We start from the raw sequence: 17,970 nt of genomic DNA, 5'->3' as shown, positions 1-17,970 counted from the left end.
TCATAACAATGACTGTGCATCTTTATAATTGCAGTTATTTCACTTCAACAATTATTAAAACCTCTCTCTGACCTCTTTTGCAGGTGAGCTAAGTTTTTATTATTTTAATATTTCCATTTTTCACCAACTCTTTCGCGAATAACTTAAGCAGAATAAAAGGAAGTGACTGTTTTGTTTCATTTTGTAGTCACTGGATCCCTAATTCAAAATTTTAAGTGTGATTAATTAACGTATGTCGGATACATGGTATATATAAATAGATAACTTCGTCCAGTCACACATCAACTTGAATCATCTTGTTGCATTCGATATCAAACCATGTGCCATATATAATATTTATTCTTTATAGTATGTCAGGAAAAAAATAATTGGCTGTACAGACGACATTAAGTATAACTATTCCATACGACGAAAGAAATCTAATAATTTTTACGTAGGGCTACCTGTATCCTCCCGCTGCTTCTACAGCTGTTTTTTTCACACGTAACATTATGGGCAAATGTCGTGCAAAAACTACGACACACAAAATAAACTGGATTCTTTCTTCAAAGGTCAGTTCAAACTCTAAAAAGCAGTTTTTGAACTGCGTTTGATCTCTATTCAAGAAACACGACAGTTCATCACTGGAGTTTTTATTATAGTGAAGATTTCATTTGACACAGTGCCTTGAACTGGCCTTACAACAGTCTTGCGGACTTCTGTGAAGGGAGAGCTGTTGAGTGGAAAATACACAAGGCAACACACAAGGTTCTTTCTTCGATCCAGTGTCGTGAATAGAGCCATCGTGCATTTTCTAACCTTAGCTGATAGCGAGATTATCCTAGGCGCAGTCGTCCCATATGTTGACGACTTAAGGTTTCAAGGAATTTGCTAGCAAAACTAGAGGTCACATACACAATTTTTCTATCTATAGTGCACCAGTAATGTGTGAAGAACAAACTAAGTATATCTGTCCATACGACAACCTGTTTCTGCCGCTGAAAGGTACACTACATCCCATCCTTAAATTATGAGTAACCTCGTTCGCAGTTGCTATATATATGTTGATACGTATTCTCACCCCAATGCAATAGTCTTAATAATGATTAATAAGAGAACTTTTATAAATATGCCCTCTAAACTACCATTGCCCGCTGTGAGGTTGTAAAATAGTACACACAGCTTACTGCCATTATTGGATTATCAGAAACCATGTGGAACATGCAGTTTGAACATACGAAAGCATAACTCAGTAGGAAGGTATGCATCTAAGGTTCATTGAAGCCATTGAAATTATATTACCAGAATCTTCGTTCATTCAGTTCAGTAGACAACAAGGTGAAACCTGTTACTTATTTGTGTTTAATAACTCTGCATCTGGAACCCATATACCTAGACAACTAAGTGTATTCGAAAATGAATTGCTTATGCTCCAAGACTCTCTTATGGTTGTCCAGTTACCGACAAACTAGATGGTATTCTCAGGGTGTCCTGAAGAGGGTGGTACAGTGGACTCGGCAGCAGTCTGAATGTTAAACACTGCCCAACGTATCCTCGCTCATCGCAAAAGTACTTGCGATCAGGTGGACGATGTTTCCAGTCTCTGTTTTTCACCTTCAGTTTGTGTCTGAGTACACTTTCGACGTCTATTGACATAATTCTGTTACGTCCTATACTTTTGATGATGTCGGTTGCTTCGGCTCCTTCGCTTTAAAGAAAACAACCACAGCCTAAATATGTTGAGTACCTATAGGGTGTCAATTACTGAACAAAATGAAATAAAATCATCATAACTTCTGGACGATTTGCGTTAGGACGTTAAAACTGCGCTGTTGGCTGCGAGGCATGTTGGGAATTAGTATGATTTGGTTTAGTGACGAAGCCAACTTTCATTGGGATTGGTTCGTCCACAAACAAAATTGGCACATTTGGAGGACTGAGAATCCGAATTTCGTGATCGAGATGTCTCTTCACCCACAACGCGCGACTGTGTGGTTGTAGCACGCCCGGAAGTACAAAAGGGCAGGGGTACTTTAAACTGACTTCTCGTTTCGTGACCGTTGCTTTTCTTGACCGTGCGCCCTGTCCACACCACGTACCTGATATTCCCGCGGCGCTCGTACTGTTCTGCTCCACACTGCTGTTGCCTTACCTGAAATTATCTATCGAAATATGCAAGCGGGTTTAGGGGAGCCACTCAAAGTTAAAACACAACACTGTCCTATGTCTGGTATGTACATCTGTATTATGAGACGATATGGTAATCACAGGTTGCACTGTTTACACTCTAAATCGTAAATGTTTATCCCAATTAACAATCTTGATGATTAACTGTCCAAAAAGATCATTCGGACGAGCGTACGCGTAACCGACAGGACGCGGGTGATTGTTGATGATGCGGAAGCCGAATGATCGAACGAAAGTTCTTATGCTCGTCACACATACAGATATCTGGTAATAATAGTCCTCCTTGTCACTAGTAATCATATAACACTGTTCGAAAAGCTAATTTTTCAGTTCTCAGTTCTCGCTTGTACGAGCGTGCGCGTAACCGTCGCGGCGCGGCTGATTGTCGATAATGCGGCAACGCGATGGACGAACGCACGTCCTCACGCTCGCTACAAGACACTGGCACTTGACTGCACTCTTTTATGGTAACTAATTTCTACTGATTCACATCAGTTCATTCTGGGAGTCCGTACACGGCGCGGATGATTGATACTGTGTGACACGCAACGAGAGGATACACAAATACGTTATCGGCGGCACTGCTAATTTTTAATCACATCTTGACGCACTTTCCTGTGAATTACTTCCATATTTAATCACTTTCTTGTAGTAGCACTTGTAACAACACTTCAACCTGAATACTAACAATGCTTCTTGCATGCAGAGCTACACACTACACAACATAACAGTTTCGTGTCCCGTGCTCGACTCACTACAGACGCGGCTGGCCGCAAAGATACTCCACAACTAAGCCAACGATATGGCAATACGCTTACATGGTGTCCAGTCTCGGAGTAATCAGTACGAAATTCCTTGATGGCACGGTGACTACCAAACGGTACGTGAGCCGGTTAAAAATAGATACTAACGTCCAGTCTGGGAGTAGCTTCAGGAAGTCTCTGACATTCCGCTAATGACTGCTTGTCCAGGTCTACACTTGACCAAACTCGCTCACAAAATGCAGTTTTCAAAACACGCCTTATCCAACTTTAGTTATGAAAGTTAACTTGAAATAATAGACGTCATGAAAACAATGCTCTGTGTCCATTACCATGACCAGCTGTGAATGTTTTATGACAAACTAGTTTTGCATAATGCATCGAAGATGAGTAAGCGTTTTTTAAAGTTGGCAGCCAATTTCTACATTCTGAGAAGTATTACTGCGTCATTTTTGTTGGTTCTTTTTGTTGCAATCCAGCATGGTTTTTTCAGTCATTATGAATATTTTATTTTTTCAGTTTTAGAATTTTAACTGTGAGTCTCAACCTAACGTTCTTCATATAGCAGTGAAAATATTTTTCTGAAATATTCATTCAGTACCCTGCATTTAAACAGATGTAATTTCAGACGGATGTAACAAGAAGCTGGCATTCATATTGGTATTAATAACATAAAAATATGTATTATTCTTGTATTAATGAGCTACCGTATACTTACTGTTGAAATACCGAGGCCCTCTTCAATAAAAATTTTAGTGGATGCTTGTCAGACTATTGAGATACAATAAGTCCTTCCTGTCAAGTTTGATACTCGGGGCAGATTACAGTCTCAAAATCACATAACATATTTTACCGATAACGATAATTTTAGCATCTTCCGACGTATTGCTCAAAGTTCTGCGTTGCTCACGAAAGCATAATTAAGGGCGTAGTTTTATTGTTTGATTTGAGTTTTTTTTCTTACTTCTGTGATTTTATTTTAAATTTGTGAGAAAATATACTGTGAATGCAATCTTTTCAGTCTGTCGATCGCTGTTTTTATTGTTTCAAAATGCCCGGATATGGACACTGTCATCCAGTTTCAGTACTGCGAGAAAATATGAAAATAAGGGAGCGAAAACTGTTTCTGTCGAATTACAGTTCAAACGTTCTATAAGGTACCATTTCTCGTAAGCACAGAGTAATCAGTCCGAACTGAACTATCAGCTTTACTGTCAAATATTTAAGCAATGATTGTATGCCTTCGATCGGTATTAAATTTAAAAAAGAAATTTCATTGACGTAAAAATCCTGTTGGGTTTTACACTTCTCCGCGTATTAACGGATTTAAAAATGTAATCTCTATATAATTTACACATAAAAATTACGGAGTATTAAACATAAATAATTACAGAGCGTTTCTTATGTTGACAAACGTATTTTATGAAGGGACAGTACAGTTAAAAATAATTTAAGAACATGTCTTCTGTCCTCAATTAATCAATGATGGAACGAGGTACGTAAGTATCAGGGCGCAAGTAGCATCACGCTGAGGCTTTCCGTGTCAGATAAAAACGACGCTCTTACAAAAATTAATAATGTTTAAAGTGTCTGAAGATGAGTGACAGTGGCCGAAACCCTTAAGTTTGAAATTATAAAAACTACTAACGGACATACAGAAAATGAGTCCGTTTTATATAAATAACAATATCAGGGAACTCCCTTTGACAAGTATGTCCAGTTCAGATACAATGCATTTTAATGTCAGAGTACTAAAATTGCCATACGACCGAAATTTATTGACGTTGCATGCGACTGTCTTGTGCAGCGACGGAAGAGGTCACGGAAAATGACGCTCTGTGTAAGCTGCAGTACTGTGGCACCTCAGAGCGACGCTGAGGGCTGTGTGTGACGCAGGCAAGCCGGAGCCGCGCGTGCGCTGGCTGCTGGACGGAGAGGTGCTGGACGCGGACGTCGAGCAGAACGTGGGTGACGTCATCGAGAACCGCGTGTCGTTCCGAGGCGTGGCGCGCCGCCACCTGGGCGCCGTGTTCGCCTGCCGCGCCGACAACACGCCGCTCACCGAGCCGCGCGAGGCGGCGCTGCAGCTCGACCTGCTGCGTGAGTACTGCACCACCTCTTGCTCATATTCCAGAGGCACGAGAAGTTTAAATAAAAGTGTGCTAGCTGCGTGACCACGTTATCAGGAATATGATGCAAAGTGTCCCTCTTGCAACGTATTTGTAACAGTGATCGCTTTGTCGAAAGGTATTGCCGCTTCAGTACCTATCTCCATAGCCTCTTTAAATTACTGAAGGAGACTACTTTCCATTCTACCAATTATTAGGTTTCTTCCCTTCCATCAGCACATGCAGTGAGGCTCTTAATGGAATCCGTGTATAATCTTATCTTCACAATTTGTACGAGAATGTCGCGTATGGGGTGCGACTATATCTCTAGTTCCTTTATTGTTTGTTGTTTTTAAAACTGTAAATAGATTCTTTAGGCGAGATAGCCTCTGAGATCAAGTTCTGCGGTATTTTCGTGGCAATCTCTCAAGCGTCAAACCTTCTTTCTGTACATTTAGTATCTCTTGTCATCCCGTTGGTTCGCACATACTTGAATAACATTCTAGGGTGGATCGTACCATAGTTTTAAAAGCTATCTCCTTCGTGAACTGTATTTTTCCAGTAACCAACCAATGAGACCAAGACTGCCACTTGATTTACTTCGCACTGAGTTTGATCATTCTATCTCACATCCTCATAAACTTTAAAACTAAGTATTTGTGTGAGTTAATTGGTTACCTTTAGGACTCACTGCTATTTTAGTCATGAGATAATACATTTTTGAGTTTTGTAGAAGTAGCAGTTTTACATTTCTTTTAAGGCAAATTGCCAATATTCGTAACACTCACAAATCTCATTCATATCATGATGGAATGTAAGCTACTATAATTTTTATATTCAGTATTGCCAGAAATGTTAAGGTATGGTACAATCCACCCCTCAGAAGGAAAAAGGCGTTCCTTTGTTACGGTTTCCAAAACTAATTAAGCCGTCGTGAATCGAAACTGTGGAGGTCACAGTAAATTAATGAAATATTGCAAATTATGTTTAGAAACATAAACGCAAAATTTTAATTTATTTAACAGTTGTTGTACATAATACTCACCCCTTCATCGGAGCGATTGGCGGAAGAACATTTTCCATTTTTGTCTGCAAACATCAGTGTCTAATCAATCTCAATTATTTAACACTTTGGACTTCACTCTCATACTGTTGGAGAAGTATGAAAAATGGCACCTCGTGTACTACGACAGGTTCCTCTGGAAGCTCAGTATAATATCAGTGCGTGTTGATTATAAAATGAGAAGAAGAAAAGCGCTCGTACAGTTATAATAAATGCAAAGGTCAGCATGTCACTGAATGAATGCTGAGGAATTAAACAGGGAAAGAGAGTAGACGTTGTTCATATTACATAAGTATCACTGAATGCTTTCTCTGTACTTACTAGATTATGGGCTAGGTACGTCACTTGATCCATCCTCATTCTCTACTGTGCAGAATGTATAATACTGCTATGTCAAAAATTCCGTTTATATTGTAATACAATACCTAAGATCCGAATTCTACCAATGACCACATGAAACCTTCCGACCAAGATAATCAAAGATACCTTGATGATTTACAAATGTGTCTGTCGTTATTATCATCACGTACTAAGCAGCTCCTATAAGAATATCAGACTCTGCTACATAACTACTTACATAATTGCTCCCATCAATAGCACGAACGGTGCGCTATACTCAAATAGATTTAATTTATTCTCACAACCCGAGGTTCATATTTCGCTGCCTGTACGTTGTACAGCATTCCTAGACGACGTTGGAATTAAATGCAGATTCTGCAAGCCTGTCGTTCAATCTGTCACTATGGCAATATGTTTGAAGATTAAATGTAGAGCTAATGAAGGCTAGTGGCTCCTTGTAAACAAATATTAGAGATGTGAACTGGTAATTTCGGCAGTCAGATAAAAACTACCCACTTCTACAACTGCTATGTAAATTATTCAGAGAAGTAACTTTATTTGTTATATTTTTGTTACTATTCGATATGTTTTGAAAATTACGAGAATCATCTAAATAATCCTTTCTTTCTGGTACAAGTTCGAGCCCGCAATTCTCTTGAAACAGAGATTACCTTCCGCGGCTGACAACGGCAGTTATATAGGAGGAAGCTCGAATTGCTACTATGTTGTGCACTCGCACGGGTGTTAGGAATAACTGTGGCTCAGAGAACACAGCATACAAATACTTCACAAGTGACAATCACACAGAATAACAAGACCAGTTGTTAATATCGACAGAATATACTAAATACGTTTAATCAAACAGCTTATCCTAGGTTAGCTATTAAGATCGTTAGTGAATGTGACTGGGATTGAAGTAGACGATTAATCACTTCCGCAGCGCGATTTTAATAAACTACAAAATGTTATTTCCAATTTTATTAGAAATTGACTAGTTCGTTCAACATTAAAATGTCTTTACTCTTTTAGAGCTAAAAACATTAATTCACGGTAGACGAAATGGTTATTTAAACAACTTTTCAGACTTGGTAATCTGAAGACATGATGTTTTAAAGCAAGTCTAAAATTATAATACTTAGTGTTACCGTGGTATTTCTTACTATGGACTAATGAGGACAGTTTTCCAGTTTTAATTGTTACTCATATGAGAATGTGTAAGAGCCACGAACTGTTCAACTAAAACTACGATCATGAAAAGCATTTTGATGAAGAATAAGTGAAGATTATTGTTAAGACTGGCTGTTTAGCTCCATACATTACTCTGAAGTTTCGATCTTGCCTGAAAAACGTTGTAATATAATTATTGCTTTGCTTCTTGAAGTTAGATCATAGGGCAGATGGGTCGCAGGAGACAAAACATGAAAATTCTCGTAAGGAGCCACTTATCACTTTGCATGCAGCTACGTCGTTCTGAATTTGAAGAGCAATCGGATGAGTAAAATTTTCAAACTAGCTTAATTTCTGCCCCATGTTACAAAAAACTTATATCAGAATAATATTTTACTCATTAACATATAACTGATAAGATTTCAAATATCTCTTAAATCCTTAGAACGCAGATGGATTGGAAGTAAGTAGCGTGGAAGTATAGAAAAATGAAAAGAAAAGTTATAACTTAACGTCGGGACTACAAGTTGGGATTATGGAAGAAGAGTAAAGGAAACGGGTCGTGTCTTTCGGAAACGAACTACCTCGGCTTTTATTTTAAGCTAATTAGGAAACCGAAATCGGGATGGGCCGCAGCTTTTGGATCCATCGTGTTATTAACTATGAGTCCAGTTTCTAGCCACAGCACCACCTCGCTCCGTCTTAGAAATATATGGAAAAAAAAATTCTCAGGAAAATGAGAACGATGTATACTTCGTTTCTTGTCATGCAGGATTTACAAATTGATGATACGTGCAAAATTACTGTCACAAACTCGAGATCAGCCATCAGACATTTGTACGAAAATGGAAACAAAAGATGTGTCTTATATTAGAAATAAGTTCGTTACGAGGAGAAAAGAGTTGTAAAAGATTCATTCACATGATGCCAGTTCTTTACAGATATAAGAAGCATTTATCACTTTTACCCGCGTGATGACACATATTATTATACTGATGTGAATTCTACTGTTGAGTTCATTACCGTATATGTCGAAAGTGCCTATTATCGGGGTAAATGGTAATAAATAGAACAAAGAATGCACTGCCATAGGGCTGTCAACTCAACTTCGTGTATTCCCAGTTCTAGCACCTCAGACTCAAATCTTCGACCTTCTTTCACAAAGCGCAGGGTATCCCGTGAGTCCTATGAAGCAGGAAACCTGTCTTCAGGGACGGGTACCACCACCAAGTGGCAGTATTCAAATTTAGAAACGTTAGACTACACGCAAGTGTTTTTCACCAGTAGTCCACAGCGTTAACATTGCTATGCATGTGCTTCCGAACAGTAGGATTTGTGGAATGTGAACTATTACATGATAGAAGATCAGGCAACCAAAACAGTCGATGTTCATGTCAGAGATGAGTGACATTGGAAAATTTACAATTTCTGTAACGGAAATGGACAATATTCATCATCTGATATTCTCTCCGCACAGGCGCAACCAAAGGTTCACAAACTTGCTCTTAAGTTTATAGTTCGAAAACCGATTGTCACTTTTTATTGATCTTTATGTATGGATGCATAGGACAGTTCAATAGCATTCATTAATATAGTGTTATTGGATAATGCATTACACTGTTTTATTTATGGTATTTCATTCATTGCTACTCATTTTAATTTTCGCATGCGCTTGTGGTAGCCCAATTGAATAGATAGATCTTAGCACATTAAATGAGGCAACCGTAAGACGGTAACATTTTGTCACTGTACATTTAATAGTCTATAAACTGGAATGAGATTTTCACTCTGCAGCGGAGTGTGCGCTGATATGAAACTTCCTGACAGATTAAAACAGTGTGCCGGACCGAGACGCAGTACTGGCAGAAGTAAAGCTGTGAGGACGGGGCGTGAGTCCTGCTTGAGTAGCTCAGTCGGTAGAGCACTTGCCCTCGAAAGGCAAAGCTCCCGAGTTCGAGTCTCGTTCCGGCACACAGTTTTAATCTGCCAGGAAGTCTATAAACTCATTCCCATTTATGTTAGATCACTCTTTACATTGCAATATCAGATCATTAATCATTTCATTTGCTGGTATTGGCTAACGCCACGCACTAACAGTTACTGTAGTACTGTCTGTCTGGGAGTTTATTGGAGTTGTGGCTGGCAAAAAGGGTGACGTGGGCAGCGCATACCTCAGAAGCTGCTATCGGCTAAAGAGAGGCTGGAGGGGAGCCCATGTGTTCTGCAGGGGTGGATGTTTATTATCCTGACAGAGAGGAGACGGTGGTTTACTACTCTAGAGACTGCAGACCCCGGTAGTACGGGCAGTGCGAGCAGGAGGCTGCTCTCTGTTGGACCAAAAGGAAAAGTTCAGATTAGCGTACCTGTATGAAGAGCGTCGTGGAAAAAGACATCCTTTTCGTGTGAAGAAATGCATGTGGTCACAAACGATCAACCGATGGTCGCCGTATTATCTCTGAGGAATCTTCCCACACGATGGGCAAGGGCACGCTACCCACCGAAAACCAGAGACGTGTGTTTGATAGGCGTAGTGCTAAGGATTGAGGAGGGGAAATGGAAAATTCCAGAAAACCGTCTGACAGAAGTATGATCATGATCCATATAGAGGGAGGTAGTGTTTCTGTCACGGCGGCTGGGCTTTGTCACCTGAGCGCAGACATAGACGTCCCGTGTCCAGGAGGCAGCTGGGTACGGCATGGGGACACAGTTCCCTGAGAGGACAAAACGAAGGAACTTGCTTCCGGGGATCGACCTACAGACTCCGCTGGCGAGTCCCACAGCGGAGAATCTGACGATTAGATTTTGATATTTCGCCACACGGAGCGCCTGGAGTCGTTTATCTGTAAACGAAGTCATTATTCCTTTTATTTGAGTGACGGTTCTTTACTTGTCTGTGCAGTCCGACGCACATTGAAGTGCTTCTTTACGGAAGAATACTTGAGTTAAATTCCATTACTGGTTAAATTTTAACTTGTGTTCTGTCTTGTAATGACGTAATTTCGCCCTTGGGAGTTTTCGAACAGCATATTGTGTCCACTGTGTAGACAGAGAATTACAGGTGCGCCACCTAAATCGTCTACGCAGCGGGCGACGCCCCAATGAGCAGATCATCGATGCAGTGCAAGTACTGCCTGTATCTCAGTAGATGATAGGCACACTTCGGTTCGACGGGTACAGATACACTCATAACCAGTAAACGTTCTTAGCCCCATTTGCTTGTCCACTGAGCTATTTGTGAAAGTGCAAGTCAGGCTGTCAGTCATCTGTTTCTCACCGATAACCAACTTGGTGTCCGTCTAATAAAAGGGAGAGCCGTCTAAAGAACGTCAAACATAAGTCATGTCAATTTTGAAATTACGTTTAGGGTGGAAACTGACATTGTGTACTTCATACAAATAAAATTTTTGCAATCTTTATATTTTCTAACTCGTTTAGGTATCCAAGATGTGATACGTTCTAGTAGCATCCCGACAGGAATAATTTGTTTTATTTGCTAAGCTGATGTGAAGTAAAACTACAGCACGATACTTCGTTTTATGGAAATCCCTAAGTGTAGGTGTGTCAATGGTAGGGTATTTTAAATCATTCGTAGGCGCGAGAATTCCATTGCGGAGCCAACATTAAGCTACCAAATATACGTTACGAACGCCAAGGGTCCTTACACCACAAATTTTCGGAATGGTTATATTTTGGATGCCTTTATGTAAACGGAAAAATTTTGATCCTCACCCCTTATAATAGATACTCTACTGCATGCGGTGACGTCACAATCGGATTGCCCGAGGCTGCTGTAGCTCTTTGTCAGTGTGGAGTGGTGCGACCGCAGCTTGCCGTTTGCATCCATGTCCAAAACTCTAACGCGTATCGTTGTATTGACGCCACACAGAGCACCATTTTGAATTAGAAAACGATTCCCGAGGAAATCAGTATCGCCCTGTTTCAGAAATCACCCCTCTTCAGTTGTTTTGGGAAAACTACTGAAAACCTGAATCAGTTTGAGATTTTAACCGAGCTTCTCTCGAAAATATCTTAACTACTGTACAATGTCTAGAAAGGTGTTCCACCAAATTTCAGAGGGTCGAAGAAGACCACGATGCAGCCTAAGGGCTAGCAGATTTCATTTTGAACATTCCATTTTTTGTCCAACACAAAGGACTAAGATAGATACATATTGGAAATGGATTACTGCCTTCAGAGCCGCGCGACTGCTACGGTCGCAGGTTCGAATCCTGCCTCGGGCATGGATGTGTGTGATGTCCTTAGGTTAGTTAGGTTTAAGTAGTTCTAAGTTCTAGGGGACTTATGACCTCAGCAGTTGAGTCCCATAGTGCTCAGAGCCATTTGAACCATTTTGAACTGCCTTCAAATGAAACGGTATAAAGACGTAACAGTAAATGCTAACACGTAGATCACTTCGTCATTACGACTAGGGAAAACGATATTAACAGAACATTGCGATACTCCGTACTAGACATATCAAGTCAAAACTGTCCGCTTTAGAGCAAGCGATGTGTAAATTTGTGGCTGTATTAATGTTAAGAATGAAAACAAAATGTATCTACGAGAGATCCCATAAAATGATCGTTGGTCGTGATTCAGTAGCAGAGACTAATACGTACCGTGTATACCATATTTCTAGCACTGCAAAGTCATCAGTCGTGAAAACATAGTGTAACACAATCTTAATACAATAGATCTTTGTAAGAAGGTTGTTATAGACACTGCACGTTCGATCGCGAAGTTGCAATCTGATCGAACACGTGAAATATTCCTAACTGCCAAATCTCTAGTACATTAAATTGACCTGGAAAATTTGACTTTAACTTCCTTGGTGATGGAGGACGTATTATATTTTGGATGCCTTTATGTACTTAAATGTTTCGTATGATCTCGACTGCTAAAAGCAGGTCCGAAGATGAGATTTAGAAATCGTCACTTTTACCAATTAGGATTAACTGCCTGCTTTTCCTACGACATTATTGAGCACAGACCTTGTCAGAGCTGTTAAGATATTATCTTTACACATCACTGGGAATGTGATTCTGACTATAATTTTGCTAACCCCTATATAGCACAACGCATATAGTTTCCTTTATGTCTCTGAGCTGTTAAACAAGTACACTGACGCTTTTCGCTGAGAACGTGGACATTACGAGATAAACCGGCGCCGTCTCGCAAGGGGCTTGTACTTTATCTGATAGAAGTCTGCAGAAAACATGGGAGCCCTTTTGCAAATGTTTCCCTTTACAGCGGTGGCGTGCTGCCTTGCAGTATTTTACAGTTCGCCAGATTTATTCTTCTAAATCAATAGCCTTGAGGCCGCTGCCGCGGCACGTCAGAGGGCCGGCCGCCATTAAGGAGGTATACGAGTGGCGGCGTGGCGTGGCGTGGCGTGCCGCGGCATGGCGCGGAATGAGTCGTAATATGAAAATGCGGCCGGCGCGGTGGCCTGTAATCCTGAGCCGGGCTGCGATCGCTGGTAACGCGTGCGCCCAGGCGGACGCTAACGGCGAGGAGACACGGCGCCGCGTCTCCGCAGCAGGGCCACACGGGGGTCGTGGCGCAGTCTCGCTCCCTCACACGTTATGCGCAATAAAGCGTACTGATTTTCGATAAACCATGTACAAGTTCTGCATAAAATGAATTTCATGCAGTCCTCTTTAATTGACACTAAAAACCATAATGCGAATATAAAAGCCCTATTCGATTCAATTCAGTTCATTTCATTGTGATACATTTATGACCTTTTCTCAAGAAATTCTGAAAAGAAAGGATAAGCACCAAGAAGTTAAATGCCCATATTTAGGTATTTATTTTATTAATTAATTTAAATGATTTGAATGTCTTTAGTGACAATTTTCACAAATAATACTATGAACTAATGAACTTAATATGGTCAGTATTTATATTTCTGTTGCTGCAACCACATACAGTAATAATGACAATAATAACATTAATGATAGTGACAAATATGAAAAGAATTTATAGATGTACAGAGAAGATACTTTCTGATGTAACAAGTTCTGTGGGAACGAGATTTGAGGAGACTGCACCAGCCAAGAATAAGAGGAAATGAGAAAGATCTGGTAGGAAAGAAGGATATGTGAGGGTGACGAGTGCGTAGAGGGGCAATGGAAATCATTATTGCTGCCTTAGTAAATACATGATTAATTGTCTTCGGCAGCTGGAGATCTTACTCAGTTTTCTAGTATAAGGCTGGAGGCTATTCTAGAGTCGGGTTCCTGCTACTGAGAAGAAATTTGAGGAAGTCGATGAGCCACGGAATGGGATAGAAAGGATTTTGCTCTGATGAGCGTGAGTGTTGTTCAGACGAGGGCGTTAAGGTCGAGGAGAAATATGAGGAACAGTGTACGATGATATGACACCAGAGAAGATAGAGGGTATGGAAATATCGGCGCTTGTCGGCATGCAGTTAGGACATCTGTGAGTACGGTGCTGAAATATGATCAAAGATTGTAACACCACACAGATAACAAACACGAGCATTCGTAACCTGTTCCATCCCCTGTCAGATTTCCTGAGCTAGGCCTTGCGGGATAACATCGCCGTAATCAATAATGACAAGTATAGGTGTTTGTACAAGGTTCTTTAGTGGAAGAGTATTTTTTAATTTCATAAGGCATTGAGACATGCTGATGCGTTCTAGTACTTTGCATTTAAGTACTTAGTCCAATTTAGATTTTCACCCATTATTAGTCCCAGATTCTTTGCTAAAGGAGAGAGGTTATTGTTTCTCCCAATTAGGTTCAAATATGATATGGTTTCCCGTTTAGGGCTAATGAGCGTAGAATGACTAAATAGTACTGCTGGAGTTATGGATGGGTTGAGTTGTCACCCTATATCTCGCGCTCATTCTGATAGTGCACACAGACCAGTGTTGATACTGTCGATATCTTTCTTCTGGGTTGTTTGTTTTAGACGTTCATACAGGTAGAGGTCATCAGCTTTCATGTGGTATTTCCAGTAGGGCAAACTTAATTACACGTCTTTGATACACAGTGAGAAGTGTATAGGAACTAATACCAAAACCTGAGGGACACCAGATACTAACTGCCTCCACTCTGACTTTAGGGTGCCGTATATGATGCTTTACTGGCGCGAAGTCAGGTATGAATGAAACCACAGCACCACACTGGACGAGAAATGTAGGCTGCGAATATTGGCAAGTAAAAATGTCGAAGTCGACAATGTCAGAGGATTTTTTGAAGTCTAAGAAGAACATGATAGTCACCTCTTACGCATCGACGGCAATCTTCAGGTCACCTGTTATCTTTATTAAGGGAGAACCTGTGTTGCGATGTTTACGAAACCTTGACTAATGTTCGTCTAGTAAGTTGTTTGTAGTTAGAGACTTTGCTAGCTGGTTGTGGACTATATGTTCCAGGGCCTTGGACAGAGCAGGAAGAATGCAAATAGGTTGGTAATCAGAGGGTACTATGGAAACGTACTTTTCTGCTAGTAGCTTCACTGGTTCCTATTTCTGGGCTCAGATCAAGCACTTGTCACTAAGGAGATATCTGGATATAGAAATAATTTCCAAGCAAGGTAAACCAACTTCAGGGTGGAAATAAAATACCTGTCAGAGTATAGATTCCGGTTATTAAAAGTACACATCAGAACATACCAGACATGTGGGAATGTTATGTCTGTACTAGTATTTTGGTTCAGCACTCAAGAGAGCATTGGGGCCAGCCGCGGTGCCCGTGCGGTTCTAGGCGCTGCAGTCCGGAACCGCGGGACTGCTACAGTCGCAGGTCCGAATCCTGCCTCGGGCATGGATGTGTGTGATGTCCTTAGGTTAGTTAGGTTTAAGTAGTTCTAAGTTCTAGGGGACTGATGACCTAAGATGTTAAGTCCCATAGTGCTCAGAGCCATTTGAACCAAGAGCAGTGGGATGGAGCACCGTCGCGTAGAAGCTAAATTACCCTTTGTACCTTCTAAAGTCATCAAGGAAGAGATGGTCACATTCAGGAAGAGCAGACATGTCTTCACTATAAGGTTCTGTGGAAGAATGAGTGGTCTCACGAGGCAGCTGTGAATAATGCCTGCCTACATACTGAGGATGAACTAGTGATGATGTTTCGCTGCCGCCATACCACGGGAATTCTCCACACCCCATAGACAGATTGGAGAATGTGATGTACTTCTTCTCATAAAGATAGCCTCATCTGTGAAACTGATGGATGACAGAAATATTAGTACCGTAGTGGGTTGCGCGACATATCAGTGACAAAACCGTCACCGTGGAGTAAGTCTAGAAGTAGTAGGGTCTGCAATGGTTTACAAGTGATACCAATAGCGGCAGTTTTTGAGAATGTTCCATGTGTCCGTCTTGTTGGTGGGCCACATGCATAGTACTGTTACTGCGATAAGACTCTAAACTCTTTAATCTCCACCTAAAGTGGGTGTACCTCACTTGGAACGAGTTTCCGGTTTTATATATATCAATATGATCTTTTGTCCTCCTTCTTCTCTCATGAATCATATCCTGTCCACATCAATAAACTATGTTCACAGCAACTATTGATAATACACAATGTGGAAATAAAACAGGGTGTTACAAATGCAATTAAACAACGTAAAATAAAATGAATTTAATTAAATAACTCTCAGATTACATTACTTAATCTGTTCCTGGCTGCTGTGGGAAAGCGATCTTTTGTTGCCAATTAATCAGAGCTAGTGTTACTTACTACACTAAATTACCACTACTTGTATGTTCTTGTCTCAGGAATGTTCGAGTTACTGTAAACATAATCATATAGGTGATTGTTACATTTTGTATTTATTTTTTCATTTTTTTATAAATTTTTTTAAATTTCATATTTCTGTAAATTATACTTCAGTCGTCTTTATCATTCTTCATTAGAGAGATAATGCTTCTTCTTAGTCTTTTACTTTGCTCTTCTGATCTACTGACGTTACTTCGCCTATGTACACGGAACGATGTACAGTTCGCGTCTTCATAACTAACGGACAGATGTATAAAACGCATTATTATAGCCTAGCTTGAAATGTATGCAGCGAAACACTAATAGCAATGTAGATTAAAAAAATCGCGTTGATCACATAGGAAGGATAATTTGCGAAACCAACAAGACCTGAGTCAGTGCTTGTCTACAGTATTTACTTATAATTACCATTAGCCAGTAGTACCCTGGCTGACTTTTTCGCAAAATTCACATTCTGTGCTATGGATAGCTGGATTATATTTATTATCATTTTTATGTTTTATGCTTTTGCCATTAGTATAATGCGTGAAAGAGTGATCATCGCACGCGATCCACACCTGCTCAGAAGCCATTAATCTGCATGAGACGAATGATTTTGATGTACGACACTTCTTTCATTTCTACACAGACATGAGGTCTGAATGTGTGTGTGTGTCAGATTGCTCTCCAACAACTGTAAGTGATAATTGACACTACCACTACACAAATAGATGTGGCTGCTCGCATTAATATAGAGCTACTATTCTTGAAGAATTGCTGTCCGAGTGTTCTCGGCCTCACTGTTTGCCAATACGCTGTAGCAATCGATGAACTTTCGGCACTTCATTACAAATGTGCTGTTTTGGACGCCAAAACCCATTGGGCTGTCTCATTGTCAATGATTAATATATAAAGGGAAAACATTGTTACCGAAACCTCAAAAAGATTATAATCCGTTTATTTCAAATTTTTTATAAGCTATTCTAGAAAAATTGGGACTCACATAAAAAAAAGCAGGAAAGAGCAGGTTTTCCGGTAAAACCGAGAGCGAGAAAGAAAAAAATGTACTGTGCTCCGAAGATATGCGGCTTCGTGTCCTCTCTCGCAGTCGTAAGTATGAGATGGGGAATTTCAAGCACTACACAAATAGGAAAGTTGTATTTCTGAAATTACAGTGCAAATTTACAACAATATTATGCAATTTGAATAGTCTGCAACTCTGTAATGTTGTCTTGTAACTGATTAATACTGTGTGTTGTATTGTCAGTTCAGGTACTATTCTTACGGATCTAGTAGTGAGGGAAATCCGTGTTACATACCAACGAGCCCATCTGATGCACCTATTAAATTCAAATGACCCAAGGGTTTGTTCACATTAACAGTGAAAAAAGCTCAAGGTCGGCCTTTCAGATGCTTTGACATTGATGTATAATTGTCCTTTTTTTTACAATCGTCAATTGTACATGAACCTTCATTGATTGTTTAGGAAACCCATCCATATCGTTAGCATATAGTAAAAAAATGGTTTTTTAATTGTATTGTATACAAAAAATTTTAAAAACAATGTAAACCAAAAACGAAAGCAGAGAGATCCTTTTATTATAATTTCGAGTTTCGTACCTTGAAAGTGATCG

At 40.1% G+C, this 17,970-nt stretch overlaps 1 protein-coding gene across 1 annotated transcript in view; it reads left to right on the top strand.

Moving 5' to 3' along the window:
• Positions 1 to 17,970, top strand: part of LOC126195038 (nephrin-like) — a 451,536-nt gene that overhangs the window by 328,817 nt on the left and 104,749 nt on the right. The window contains exon 5 of the mRNA XM_049933515.1: positions 4,824 to 5,027. Within this exon, the coding sequence (XP_049789472.1) occupies positions 4,824 to 5,027 (204 nt within the window). The remainder of the gene's footprint in view (positions 1 to 4,823; positions 5,028 to 17,970) is intronic.

Source organism: Schistocerca nitens, chromosome 1 (genome assembly GCF_023898315.1).
Source record: "Schistocerca nitens isolate TAMUIC-IGC-003100 chromosome 1, iqSchNite1.1, whole genome shotgun sequence".
NCBI lineage: Eukaryota > Metazoa > Arthropoda > Insecta > Orthoptera > Acrididae > Schistocerca > Schistocerca nitens.
Note: the sequence above shows the minus strand (reverse complement) of the source record. Positions and strands in the feature narration are given on the sequence as shown.